Source organism: Pristiophorus japonicus, chromosome 15, assembly GCF_044704955.1.
Source record: "Pristiophorus japonicus isolate sPriJap1 chromosome 15, sPriJap1.hap1, whole genome shotgun sequence".
Taxonomy (NCBI): domain Eukaryota; kingdom Metazoa; phylum Chordata; class Chondrichthyes; family Pristiophoridae; genus Pristiophorus; species Pristiophorus japonicus.
Window position 1 is genome coordinate 134281850 of NC_091991.1, and position 13134 is coordinate 134294983.

Sequence of the window (13134 nt, forward strand, 5' to 3'; positions counted from 1 at the left end):
CCAATGTAGTGTTTGAGCTGTATGCTTAACAATTCAATTTGGAAGCTTTTAGTCCTCTGTGGTAGACCTGCCATTATGCCATACATACCAGGGGCTGCAGTTAAGTAGCTTTTCTGCATGTGAAAGTTCAGTCTCATCAATGTCTCTACTAGTTTACTGTAGCTTAGCAGGTTTCAGTAGTCACAAATAGAATCCTTTTAGCAAGGTAACTTTTAATGTTTTTGTTTTTCATCATCTCAGTCCATGTCTTTGAAGTTATAGGAGTTTAAAATAGTAAGTACTTGTCTCTGCATCTGTATATCTTACACTGCAGAATTGAGCCAAGTAATATGGAGCAATGCAAATATCAATGTTAAACTTTTGAAATGAGCTGTAGTGCACCCACTATTTGTTTATGAATGTATAAATCTGGTGGTCTTGTAAATTAGCACTTGAGTAGTTTGGTAGGGATATGCGGAGTTTCATGAAAATTGTAAACAAAATGCATTTGAGTGTTCTCTCACATTGACTATAGTTTTTTCTGAAGTTGTTTACTTGGCAGAGAGTGATGGCAAACGTCTAGGCTTGACTTAAGAGGTAAAGGAAAATTTGGTCGATTAGGATTTTAGAAACTGGATGTTCGTGGCAAAAGTGAGCTTGATGACTATCACAACATTAAAAGATCATGCTGTAATCCTTTTGCTTTTATATGCTGTAACCCTTGCAGTTTAAGGGGAATGACCTGATTGTGGTTACCTCCTGTAATTTTAATAATTCTAACCTCGGTCTAGAAAACCAAATTTTGTTTCTGTTCCTGTCGTCAAGCTGGGCTTGATCAATACATTGTTGGATTAATTCCTTCAAAGATCACTGCTGCTTCTTGTACCTCACAGCTATGACTTGGAGAACAAAATTTAACTCCTGCTTGTGGTTTTGAAAATTAATTGCAGTTTATTTACAACTCTTATTAAAAGCTGGTTTTCTCTCCTGTTCTGATTTAGAGCTTGCACTGATTTAGGTTGTTAAAACCATTTTATGTTGCACAGTTGTAAGTGGTTAATTACTTATTACTTATTGTTTTATAAGGAGCTCTGTGGTATGGAATCCAAAACCAAGCAAAGTGTACGTACCCCGCAAATCAAAAAGCAAGGAACTGAATCTCCACCGATAAGCCATTGCAACTCCATTTATTCCCCAGCCACTCCTAAAAATGTAGGAAATGGAGATTCTTTCAGTGGAACTATTAAGTGAGTTTATATTTAGTATCTATAAACTGGCTGACTTTTTTTTGACTGGCTTCCAATATCTCCTTTTAAACTTTGTGAACTTTTGGTTCCTTTGTGCTTTTTTGAATTATTTGTTTAAGCATAACTATACTAAGTATTGTAATCCAATTATTGAGAAATAGGCACAAATGTTTTTGATTTGCTTTAAATTAATTCAATAATAAGTGGGGTTGGTTGACTTGTTAGCCTATTATATAACTCTTTAAACCGAAGGAGTGTTAAAAATGTGTCCTTCACATTTTTGTCAATTTATTTAGTGTCTCAAAGTAAAAACAAAGTGCTGGAAATTCATAGGTGATTTCGTATCTGAAATACAAGTTAATATTTTAGGTGTAATACTTCATTACAACTGAATTCTTGATATATTAGCGCACTCTGTTCAAATAGGAGTGATCTAGGGTGCCATAAATTGGCGCACAATATGAACTTTTAACATGGAGTGTGAAGTATTGCTGGAGCAATAAATATAATGGGTGAAGTACTATTACTTGTCCATTCAAATGTGAATCTGCTTCAGAGAAACTGATAACTATGTTGGTGTACATAACGCTTGCATCATCAAGTAGTGGAATAGGGTATAGCACCAGCAAAGTTTCTGATAACTGAATTTTGCATCTGAAAGACAGGTGAAGACTAATTTTGTTTTAGCTAAATATTTGATTAATTGGCCTGTGAATTTACAGTCACGGGAAATGCTTTGTAGAGGTAAATTAGCCTGCCTTCCCCCTCTCCCTCACACTGCACTTGTGCACCACCTATCTATATCTTCTCAGCAAAGATGTCAAAATAGAGAAGTTCTTCCAGTGCCAAGGGGGAGAAGAAATATTTCTCAAACTCACTGTTTTCGAATGCAGCTTTTGCGTGCAAAACAGATTAAATCGAAACACAAGTAGACTTCTAATGTTAATGTGTTCAAGTATAACAAACATGTTTATATAAGTTTTAGAGGAAGTAAATGCAAAATATAAACAGATTGTGTAAAATCTACATTTTTCTTAAACAGGAGAGAAACTCCAACTTTTAGAAGTTCCCTGGAATCTCCCATCGAAAAAATTGAGAAGAAAATGGACTTTCATGTCAGTTCTCCTTCTGCTTTTTCGAAGTTGCCAATTTCAAGACATAACACTCTTCCTATTACGTGCCATGGCTCCTGGTCTACAAGGTAACTTAATTTTTCTAATTCTATCTACTTCGTTACGATGAATAGGAAATCCGAACTAGTTGAATTGTGATGGGAGTTTGGGAGTACAATTGTTGAACTTTTGATACTTGATGGTGTTTTAATGCGTTACCTTTTAGAGTGTACAATGTTTGACTCTCTCGCTAATTATCCTAGGAGTCTATCTCCGAGCCTTTCAAACCGGTCCTCTCCTATAAGTGCAAACCAAACTCATTATTCTGACTCCCAGACTGACCCATTTGCAAATGGAGCAGACATACAGGTCAGCAACTTGGACTACAGGATGTCCAGAAAGGAACTACAACAAATATTGCATGAGATTTTCTTCAGGCATGGCAAGGTAAACTGGCTGAATGCTTAAATAAAGAGTAATGCTGAATACTGTTTTATAGCTGCACTCCAAAGTAGCAATATTGCAGAGCTATAAATAACAAGTCCAGTAGTAGTTGCTGTGTTTTCAGTGCTATTTAAAAACATTGGGTCCTTATTTGGAGTCCAACAGTGTCTGAAAGATTTGTATTGGGTTAGAAATTTAATAGGAATGTAAACTTCTGACTTGGCCACAGGCTGCACTGAGTATGATGGAGAAAAACCCTGGAAGAACATTAATTGCACTTTTATGCCACTAGTCTGTGTTTGGTCTATGTTTCTGTTGGACCTGGAGAAGATAGTGACCACATGCTCAATTTCAAGTTTCAGAATTTGCATTTTTGATTATGTATTATTCTTTCATCTTTTCCCAATGCTTGTTAAAATGTTGATATTTTAATGTCTGGTTCTGTACTGTGAGCATATTTAATATGGTAATCCTGCCCTGCTGTAATGACTTGTATTTTTGGGGTGCAATTTACCATTGTTCAGGTTGAGTTTTTGACCATATTTCCTGCATTTTTCCATTTTATATTCAAAAATTCACAATATTCTGTAAGGTCTGTAAGGCTAACAGCTACAGTATCACCCAATCTGATTGTCACTTATAGATTAGCTAAACTTCCAATAATGTTTGTTACGCTATCACTTGGAGGCAGGAGGAGGGCGTTTACTGAAGTGTGTTGAGGTGGAAATTGCTATTTTACTGTAGTTAATATGCATCTTTATGGTTACTAACTTCATGTTGAAATGCATTAACAGAATAAAAGGATCTGTTTGCATACATTGGCCCGGATTTTATGGGTCCTATCACCGTTATAAGCGCCCCACGAATTCTGGATTTCCGTAACACGGAAACCCGGAACTTGTGATCGGTCATGGTTTGCCTTGACGTCGTACATGTCCGCAGTAAATTCACTTTCGCTGGCGCAACTACTGCTCGGCGAATACCCATCAAACCCTTACGGCTGGTATAGGCAGGTAAAACATAGAAAGTAGGTGCAGTAATAGGTCATTTGGCCCTTCGAGCCTACACCATCATTCAATATGATCATGGCTGATCATGCAACTTCAGTACCCCACTCCTGCTTTCTCTCCGTACCCCTTGAACCCTCTAGCCGTAAGGGCCTTATCTAACTCCCTTTTGAATATATCCAGTGAACTGGCATCAACAACTCTCTGTGATAGAGAATTCCACAGGTTCAGAATTCTGAGTGAAGAAGTTTCTCCTCATCTTGATCCTAAATGGCTTACCCCTTATCCTTAGACTGTGATCCCTGGTTCTGGACTTCCCCAATATTGGGAACAATCTTCCTAACCTGTCCAGTCCAGTCAGAATTTTATGTTTCTATGAGGTTCCCCCTCATTCTTCTAAATTCCAGTGAATTTAAGCCTCGTCGATTCAGTCTTTCTTCATGTCAGTCCTGCAATCTCGGGAATCAGTCTGTTGAACCTTCGCTGCACTCCCTCAACAGCAAGAATGTCCTTCCTCACATTAGGAGGCCAAAACTGCACATAATATTCAAGGTGTGGCCTCACCAAGGCCCTGTACAACTGCAGTAAGACCTTCTTGCTTCTCTACTCAAATCCCCTCACTATGAAGATATAAGGCCTTCTTTTTCCAACATGGGGCTTTAAATAAATGTTATCATTTTTTTTTTAAACTGATTTAAACACTCGCATTTAAAATTGGGTCAATTTTGACCCGGTTAAAAATGTTACATTTATTTTTTTTAAATTTAATTTTAAATGTTTCATTAAATGGTATTTTAATTAATTTTGAACATGTGATTTGTTTTTATTTCGGTGTTTGTGAAATTATATATATTAGGTGATTTCTATTCTTATGGCGATTCCATATGCAAATGAACTCTCCATAAACGTAATAGGACCCCCCCACCACCACCTATTTGTCATTGGTGGGCCTGGCCCACATGATCCTAGGGAGACTTGGCGAAGCACATGCGCCCCTGGGATACGTGGGCCTTTACGCAAACGTACGCATGCGGACCAGGACCACGTGTCCAAAGCTCCCATGCCAGCAGATAAGTACGTACTTTTCTTGCGGTTCGGAGGCGTACGTGGGCGACTAGCCTCTGATCGCAATTTCCAGGCCATTGATTTTGTAATACAGTTTCTGAAATAGTTTTGCTAACTGATCTGTTTATGCATATGATTTCTAGTCTAATTATAGATTTTATTGTGTTTTGGTTGATCTGTCTCATTTGAACAAGTTAACCCAATTGAAGTGCTAGACAGAAGCATTTCATAGAACCTTTTTGAGGGGGAGAGAGAGTTAGCTCTAAAATATTTTCTTCCAAGGTTGCTAATTCTGAGCAGGACTAATTGCTAGACTGATGTCTAGAACCTCTAATTTTTTATTTTTGCCTATTCTGGTTGAGATCTGCTAATTTAGTTCCGATCAAGAAACAAATGTAAGCCCTACATAGTCTACATAAGAACATAAGAAATAGGAACATACGGCCCCTCGAGTTTGCTCCGCCATTCAATAAGATCATGGCTGATCTGATCATGGACTCAGCTCTACTTCCCTACCCGCTCCCCATAACCCCTTATCGATTGAGAAACCGTCTATTTCTGTCTTAAATTTATTCAATGTCCCAGCTTCCACAGCTCTCTGAGGTAGTGAATTCCACAGATTCACAACCTTCAGAAGAAATTTCTCCTCCTCTGTTTTAAATGGGCGGCCCCTTATTCTAAGATCCTGCCCTCTAGTTCTAGTCTCCCCTATCAGTGGAAACATCCTCTCTGCATCCACCTCGTCAAGCCCCCTCATTATCTTATACGTTTCAATAAGATCACCGCTCATTCTTCTGAATTCCAAAAAGTAGAGGCCCAACCTACTCGACCTTTCCTCATAAGTCAACCCCCTCATCCCCGGAATCAACCTCGTGAGCCTTCTCTGAACTTCCTCCAAAGCAAATATATCTTTTTGTAAATATGGAAACCAAAACTGCACGCAGTATTCCAGGTGTGGCCTCGTCAATACCTTTTTTATATAGCTGTCGTAAGACTTCCCTGCTTTTACACTCCATCCCCTTTGCAATAAAGGCCAAGATATCATTGGCCTTCCTGATCACTTGCTGTACCTGCATACTATCCTTTTGTGTTTCATGCACAAGTACCCCCAGGTCCTGCTGTACTGCAGCACTTTGCAATCTTTCTCTATTTAAATAATAATTTGCTTTTTGATTTTTTTTCTGCCAAAGTGCATGGCCTCACACTTTCCAGCATTATACTCCATCTGCCAAATTTTTGCCCACTCACTTAGCCTGTCTATGTCCTTTTGCAGATTTTTTGTGTCCTCCTCATAATTTGCTTTTCCTCCCAGCTTTGTATCATCAGCAAACTTGGCCACATTACTCAGTCCCTTCTTCCAAGTCGTTAATATAGATTGTAAATAGTTGGGGTCCCAGCACTGATCCCTGCGGCACCCCACTAGTTACTGGTTGCCAACCAGTGAATGAACCATTTATCCCGACTCTCTGTTTTCTGTTAGTTAGCCAATCTTCTATCCATGCTAATATATTACCCCACCCCCGTGAACTTTTATCTTGTGCAGTAACCTTTTAATCTGAGTCTGGAAAACTCACTGCCACACCTGGGGCAGTTAGCCACAGAGCCATGAGGGGAGAAGGTGTGGCTAGTTCTTGCAGGTTCTACAATTTACTTGTTTGTGAATAGCTTGCAATTAGATGTATTTTTTATGAATTATCAACAGACTTCTTGCATGACTAACTTAAAACAGAACAGATTTTTGAATTAAAAAAAAAACTTTATAATCGCCCAAAAATGAGCCATAACTGGAAGGCCTTTTTGTCTCCACTCCTGGATATGTAGGTGAAGAATGTGGAACTAAGTCCTCATACTGATTATCAGCTGAAAGCAACAGTTCAGATGGGGAGTCTCCAAGAAGCGATCACGGCTGTCAATAATTTACATAGATACAAAATAGGAAGCAAGAGAGTCCAGGTGTCATTAGCTACTGGAAGCACCAATAAATCTTTGGCTTTACTTGGGTAAGGTTGTTTCTGCCTCTAGCTATATCACATGTTTAAAATTGCTCGTTTTACTGGCTTGTACTTTCCATGATCTTTATAACCATATTTGCCAAATTTTGGAGTGGGGTGGAGGAGGCGATAGTGTCATGCTATATTTGAAGTGAAGATTTTTTTTAAACTTAGTTGTCTTTTTTAACCTTTTTAGTTTTTAATGATGAGTGAAGAACTAATTCTGTCAGCTCTTTCTAACTTTAATAACTTCATTGGCAGTTGAAGGTTAGAAAACAGAGCTGTGCACGTGATTGTGGTGAGTGTATGCAAAGCTCTGCTCTTTGATTCAAGTGTAATATCGGTGTAACTGCATTTGCACAAGTCCAAACAATACGGGTACCCACTGAGATACTACCATAAAACTCGAGTCACATCTTACAGCTTTGTATAATGCTGGTGGGTAGGGGGCTAGTGGAGATGCTGCTACTTGCTTTTGTACATGGATGCAGTCACTAAAGCCTGCCCTGCCCCCTTTGAACTTTGTCTATTTCAAACCTGAATTCTAGGGGTGAATGGATGGCTTGCTATCATTCATTTTTGGGCCTGAACCTGTTGCACATTGATCTGATGAAAAACTCTGCTAGCTGTAAAGGTCCTACATAAAATTGAGGTTTTTTAAAAACAATTTGGGCATATGTATACAGCACAAAGCACCCACAAATAAACACTATATATTGTATTCTTTTATCTGACAAATAGTGCATTCTTCATCTTGATGAACACAAATTTTGTCATGTTGGATCAGTGGAGCAACAACCACTCTTAAAGCGTGTTTCGGACTCTGCCATGGCCACACTTGCATGCTTTGGTTTTTTTTCAACCAGTTTAAAAACGTTTCATTTTTCATTGCAATTTTGGCCTAATCTAACAAAAGCATGTGTTTAATTTATTATGTGAAAAGACCACAATTTGCTATTTATAGATCAGCAAATCAAGACAATTTTTAAATTCACTGTTTTATGAGAAAAGCATCTGATGGTGTGGAGCAGTTACACAAATTCCAGTAATCTGTACTCTGCAAGAAATATTAACCCCTGTGAAATTTGATGTTTTGTTAATTTAATAAATTATTAGAAGAAATGATTGGTCCCTTCACCTCATCTTGGATTGCTGTCTATGCCTCTGAATATTACATCATAGTTCAAAAAGAAATCTTACAAAAACTACTTGGTATTGATAACTTGTATTGTATTCAGAAATGCCTTGAATGAATGTTTTGCTCTGATTTCTTTGTTTGATTACAGCTCTGAGACCATGTCCATTCTGCAGGATGCCCCAGCATGTTGCTTGCCATTGTTCAAATTCACAGAGATTTATGAGAAAAGGTACAGATTGTAGTTCTGTGGGCTGTTAGTGCATTATCTTAATTTATTATATCAATTATTCTGTAGTGATATCCTCATCCCTTTTGATTTGAGAAGTAAGTGAGGGAAGGAACAGATTAAGCAGTTGATGCTTGCTTTATCCCTCTACTGGCTTTGGAGTCAGTTACCCCCTTCTCCCTCTGGACTATATTCTATAGTGTAAAGGAGTTGAGATTTTGGGATTCTGAGGAAAGTGAAAATTAGCTATTAAGTTGGTTAGAGAGATATTCTGACTCTTTTAGCTGTTCTACTGAAGAAAGATAGATCTATACACTAAGTTTGCCAGCTCACCTCTTCAGTTCTGTGGTCCTGGACGTAGATGGTACTAGTGTGAAGTGTTTAAATACAATCGTTCTGAAGTAGAGAATTGGTTGAAGTTGTGGTGCTTCATACTGATGGTTTATATTTCATTGAGATATGAAATGTATCAAATTATGTTTGGCAGCATGGAAAGTTTCTTACCTTTGTTACATAGTTACTTTGGTCAAATTCCTCAGTTCAGCGGTATTTATATTCCAGGTACTAAGCACACTTGTATTTTAATACATAAATAGATTGTAGCACAGAAGCTGGCTTCAGAAAATTCCATAACTGTTTAGTAAGTAACTTCTTTTTAACCTACCTCCCTCCAGATTCGGACACAAATTGATTGTGTCTGATTTATACAAATTAACGGACACGGTGGCTATTCGTGACCAAGTAAATGGACGAATGGTATGTCTCCTGCCCAACATTCAGGCTAGGCAGAGCCCATTGTGTTCTGTATTGTCATATGATGGTTCATCAGCCAATTGCAGCCCAGTGATATTTGAAGAACTAGAATACCATGAACCAGTCTGCAAACAGCATTGCTCAGATAATGACTATAGGTAAGAATTGTGTTTCTGTTAGCAGAAGTCCACATCCTATCAATAGATGTTCCATTTTATGTTAAACTGTTAAGCATAAACATCAAGACAGCTTTTGCTGCCTCTTGACAATTGCCTGAAAATAATGAATATTCTCGTCTATAATATGACACTGCACTTCAAAAAGTAAGAGATGTGTTAAAGTGCTAACGAGGGCAATTGTTTCAGTACCTGTTTCAATTTTGTACTGAGTAAGTCTTCATTTTCACATCCTAAAGTCACTTGTACTCATTTGTGCAGTATTTTGCTATGTTAATCAGTTTTTTTTAAATTAGGAGTTAGATGAATGTAGAAGGTGTGTGCCATGGAATAACACTTTGTTTCCGATTTCTGTTGCAGTGAAAATGAATTCGATCCAGATTCTTATAAAATACCATTCATAATATTGCCCCTAAAAACATTTGCACCACAAGTTCATAGCCTGTTACATACACATGAGGGTACTGTCCCCCTCCTCAGGTGAGTGTCTTTTAAACGGTACTCTATTCTCTCGTTCGCATATGCAGTTTATTGGTGGGACTGGGGAGAAAAGAGTGTTTCCAATGTCTGCCTTGTGATGTGCCTAAACTCTTCAGAACGCTATTGGCCCTGTACTCTAATCGCACTCGTCTGTTAGACCACTGTACAAAGTCATGCTACAATACAGAAACTATTCAAGTGAAAACCTACTTTATGTTGGCTTTATTGCCACAATTTCAAAAGCTTAATTTTGTATTTATTCATTATATGATTGTCAATTTAATCCTCTATTCAGTTGCAGAAATGCACTGAAAAGGCTATTTGATGTGAGCTAGTAAAATCCCACCTTTCTCGGTTGGAGGCATTCCTGTAGGTTGACTAGTCTGGGAACATTGTTGCATTTACCACAAAGATTGGGCCCCTCGTAGCGGACGGCAGCCCATGATATCATGGAGCGAGGGGGTAGGACTGCTGCGGTGGGAAATTTAAAGCACAAAGTTTTGCCGATTGCTAGCTGCAGCACCCAGGAGAATCATGCCCCAATCCAGAAGACTCCCAGGCGAAACCTAAAGTTTGAATAATTAAAGGACTGAGTTATGAAGCTACTAAATTAGAGAAGCTGAAATTAAAAAAAAAAAAAAAAAAAATGCTGGAAATATACAGGTCAATCCACATCTGTAAAGAGAAAAGACAAGTTAACATTTTGCATCTATACAGATTTCCAGCTTTTGCAGTTTTTTTTGTGAAAGTAATAAGATGTATCTAACTTTTAATTACAATTCTTAATGGGATATGGGAGTAATGTTTGTGCAGAGTGCATTCCATTTTAAATTGTTTGAAACCCTAGCATTGACAAAATGGCACAGCAGGCAATCACAATAATCAATATCTTAATGATCTGAAACTCAAACATGTTCAAACTTGCTCAGTTAATTATTTAAAAAGCTGCCGGCAATTCTTTGCCTTAATTCTTACTCCTCTAATAAATGTATTTTTGAGCTGTCATTGCTTGAACCTTGATGAATCGATGTTTAAACTTTCTGCTGCAGCTCCCTGACTGACCAGTAGTGTCAGCAGTTCTCTTGAGTTAAATCAAATTGAACATGTGCTGAATGATGTAAACTACTGTTCCTGTACAGAAAGTGGACAAGAAAATACTTAATGCCACCAGGATGCCAACATAATTAGGCATTGTTACCCAGCCCAGTCATGTCGTCATGCACATATATTTTATTTCAGTTGGGAAATCACGATCACTTTTTCAGAAACTGGAAGCTTGCTGAATTTCTTCCACAGCCATCCCATTCAGCAAAAAGTTTAAACACCGACTCATCAAGGTTCTTCCCTAAACTGAATGTCCTAAACTGTACCTTTCATACAACCATAGCAGTTTCTAGCTCGAGACCACTTGGCCCATCGTGTATGTTTTTGCTCTTTGCTAGAGCAGTCCAAGACTCACTCCACTACCCCAGATCCCCCCCCCGTAGCCTTTTATCTCCCTTTGCTTCAAATGTTTATCTAATTTTTTCCTTAAAAGATAGTGGTTTCTTCTTTAACCATTCCCTGTGGCAAAGCATTCCATGCTCCACCAGCCTTCTACGTAAATACATTTCTGCTAATCCAGCTCGGTGGTGGTTTTTGTCGTTGACCTCCCATCACCGATTCCCGAACTCTGTTACATGGTGAGCTGCTCGGGCTGGGGAGAATTGAATTACGAATATCTAAAATGACAGGCAGAAAAAAACTTGCTGGTCTATTCAGCCATTCCCACGCAGTTGCAATGCCTTGTACATCACAATACATACACGCCCCATTTGGCGACAGCTATGTAATCTCGGAGAGGTGCAAACCCAGGCCACTTGGTTCAAAAGAATGGAAAACTCCTCTCTTAGGTGATCAAAACTAGTCCAGGAGGCCACATTGGCCATGATTTACGTTAGAGGATCCCTACCTCTTGTAGGGTAATTTTCATTGTGTAAATGCAAATGAACTCATTATGATAACGGTACCATTTTGGTCTGGGCTGGGTTCCAATATTCACATGAGCTTTTTATACCTCCTTGCTGTATACAAGTAGGTAGGGCTTTATTCATTAATGTGTATTTGATTTTTCTTGTGATTGCATCCTTATTACCATATAGAAATACTATTTTCATTGATTTTTTTTTTCTCATTTAAAAAAAAAAAAATTCTGACACTACTTTTCTGTAGCTTTCTGGACTGTTACGCTGCAGAGTTCACCATTCTGAGGACAGTGGAGGAGGGGGAAGGTGGTGTTCCTTTGGAGCACCTCATAACCTGTGTCCCTGGTGTTAACATTGTTACTGCGCAGAATGGCATTAAAGTTGTAAAATGGGTGCATAACAAGCCACCACCTCCTAATGCTGGTAAGCTGACACATTCTCCATTTAAAGCAAAAAATGAGAAATGCCTGGATTAATCTATCAAAGTGTGAACATAATTGATATGGTTATTCTGATTTATTTGAAATAAAGTTGTAATTTTCAGTCAAGTAAATACTTCCAGAAGCTGTGCAACCGTTTTAATACATTATAATTGTCTTGTAGTGTCGAAGTAAAATCTGTGGGACAGAGTGAAGTAACATGGGGGCAGAAACAAAAGCTAGAAAGGAGATGAGGAAAAGGTGGAGGCCAGAGAAATCAAAGGCAAAAATCAAAAAGGGCCACATTACAATATAATTCTAAAAGGACAGCTTGTTTTTTTAAAAAAAAAAACAAGCCTGAAGGCTCTGTGTCTCAATGCGAGGAGCATTCGTAATAAGGTGGATGAATTAACTGCATAGATAGCTGTTAATGGGTATGATGTAATTGGGATTATGGAGACAAGGCTCCAGGGTGACCAAGGAACTCAACATCTAGGGGTATTCAGTATTCAGGAAGAATAGACCGAAAGGAAAAGGAGGTGGGACATAGTAAGAAATGTAAGGAAGGACATTAGCTTGGATGATGTGGACTCTATGGGTAGAGCTGCGGAACACCAAAGGGCAGAAAACACTAGTGGGAGTTGTGTACAGACCACCAAACAGTAGTAGTGGGGTTGGGAATGGCATCAAACAGGAAATTAGGCTTGCGTGCGATAAAGGTACAGCAGTTATCATGGGTAATTTTAATCTGCCTATACATTGGGCTAACCAAACTGGTAGCAATACGTTGGAGGAGGATTTCCTGGAGTGTATAAGGGTTGGTTTTCTAGACCAACATGTCGAGGAACCAACTAGAGCTGGCCATCTTAGACTGGGTGTTGTGCAACGAGAGAGGATTAATTAGCAATTTTGTGTGAGGTCCCTTGGGGAAGAGTGACCATACTATGGTAGAATTCTTCATTAGGGTGGAGAGTGATGCAGTTAATTCAGAAACAAGAGTCCTGAACTTAAAGATAACTTCGATGGTATGAGATGTGAATTGGCTAGGATAGACCGGTGAATGATACTAAAAGGGTTGACTGTGGTTAGGCAATGGCAGACATTTAAAGATTACATGAATGAATTTCAATAAT

The 13134-nt window shown here is 38.5% G+C and overlaps 1 protein-coding gene across 4 annotated transcripts in view; it reads left to right on the plus strand.

Annotated features, from left to right (window-relative positions):
* The window catches only part of LOC139281051 (meiosis regulator and mRNA stability factor 1), a 64458-nt gene that overhangs the window by 23878 nt on the left and 27446 nt on the right, over nucleotides 1-13134 (plus strand). For all 4 annotated transcript variants that reach the window (XM_070900945.1, XM_070900948.1, XM_070900946.1 and 1 more), the window contains exons 9-16: nucleotides 1066-1226; nucleotides 2269-2427; nucleotides 2602-2785; nucleotides 6676-6854; nucleotides 8132-8212; nucleotides 8884-9120; nucleotides 9499-9618; nucleotides 11830-12005. In XM_070900945.1, coding sequence (XP_070757046.1) covers nucleotides 1066-1226; nucleotides 2269-2427; nucleotides 2602-2785; nucleotides 6676-6854; nucleotides 8132-8212; nucleotides 8884-9120; nucleotides 9499-9618; nucleotides 11830-12005 — 1297 coding nt within the window. The remainder of the gene's footprint in view (nucleotides 1-1065; nucleotides 1227-2268; nucleotides 2428-2601; nucleotides 2786-6675; nucleotides 6855-8131; nucleotides 8213-8883; nucleotides 9121-9498; nucleotides 9619-11829; nucleotides 12006-13134) is intronic.